Source organism: Mycetomoellerius zeteki, unplaced genomic scaffold (assembly GCF_001594055.1).
Source record: "Mycetomoellerius zeteki isolate Tzet28-1 unplaced genomic scaffold, Tzet1.0 C4320068, whole genome shotgun sequence".
Taxonomy (NCBI): domain Eukaryota; kingdom Metazoa; phylum Arthropoda; class Insecta; order Hymenoptera; family Formicidae; genus Mycetomoellerius; species Mycetomoellerius zeteki.
In genome coordinates this window covers 1-747 of record NW_017255509.1, presented here as the reverse complement: position 1 = coordinate 747, position 747 = coordinate 1, and the positions used below count along the sequence as shown (strand labels likewise).

At 29.3% G+C, this 747-nt stretch overlaps 1 protein-coding gene across 1 annotated transcript; it reads right to left on the bottom strand.

Moving 5' to 3' along the window:
• Window positions 1-76: 76 nt before the first annotated feature.
• LOC108720160 (chymotrypsin-1) lies at window positions 77-636 on the bottom strand (the record flags this gene model as incomplete). Its single annotated transcript, XM_018444856.1, has 2 exons — window positions 77-240; window positions 499-636. Coding segments are annotated over 2 exons (282 nt in total), but the record flags the coding sequence as incomplete, so codon positions are not given.
• Between the last annotated feature and the right edge of the window lie 111 nt (window positions 637-747).

Here is a 747-nt window from a genome sequence, read left to right as displayed (position 1 = left end):
TTGCGGTCGTTACCAAACACCCTGTATATTGTTAATTAAATTTTAAATCACATAAGACAAAATGGTAAGAAACAAATTAAATAATGTTCTTATTTCTTATTTCTTCAAATGTTCATTGATCCATGATACGAAATTGGAAACTCTTGTGTAAATATCTGGGAATCCAAACGCGCAGGGAGTACCAAAGGAAACGATTCCAATTTGAGCTCCATTGGCCACCAATGGTCCACCAGAATCTCCCTGGAATGAAGATGCAATTAATAATAAAATGCCAGTATTTATATAGTAATATTGTTTACTGTAAATGATAGTTATAATCATTTCAGCGTTAAGGTGAAAGTGTAATCATATAATGAGTTGATTAAACTCAATATTATAATCTTTATACTATAATATTATAATATTTTGTTAATATTTAATATTATATTTATTATTTTATTATTATCAAAAATATACATGTATCGATTTGTTTTATGATACTAATAATCAACAGCTTACGTAGCATGCTCCTTCTCCTTCTTTAGTCAAAGTACAGATATGACTATCTCTCACTTTCGATTCAACTCTCTTGCAATCTCCCTGTGGATAAACTATTAACTCAATTTCTTGCAAGTTATTTGGAATACTTCCATCAACCTAAAAAAGATTGCATTGTTATATTGATAAAGCAACTGTCAACAAGCGAATTATTATTATCAAATTATCTCTTTATTTATTACTTTTAAGGGGATGCTGGAGCCGCCTGTA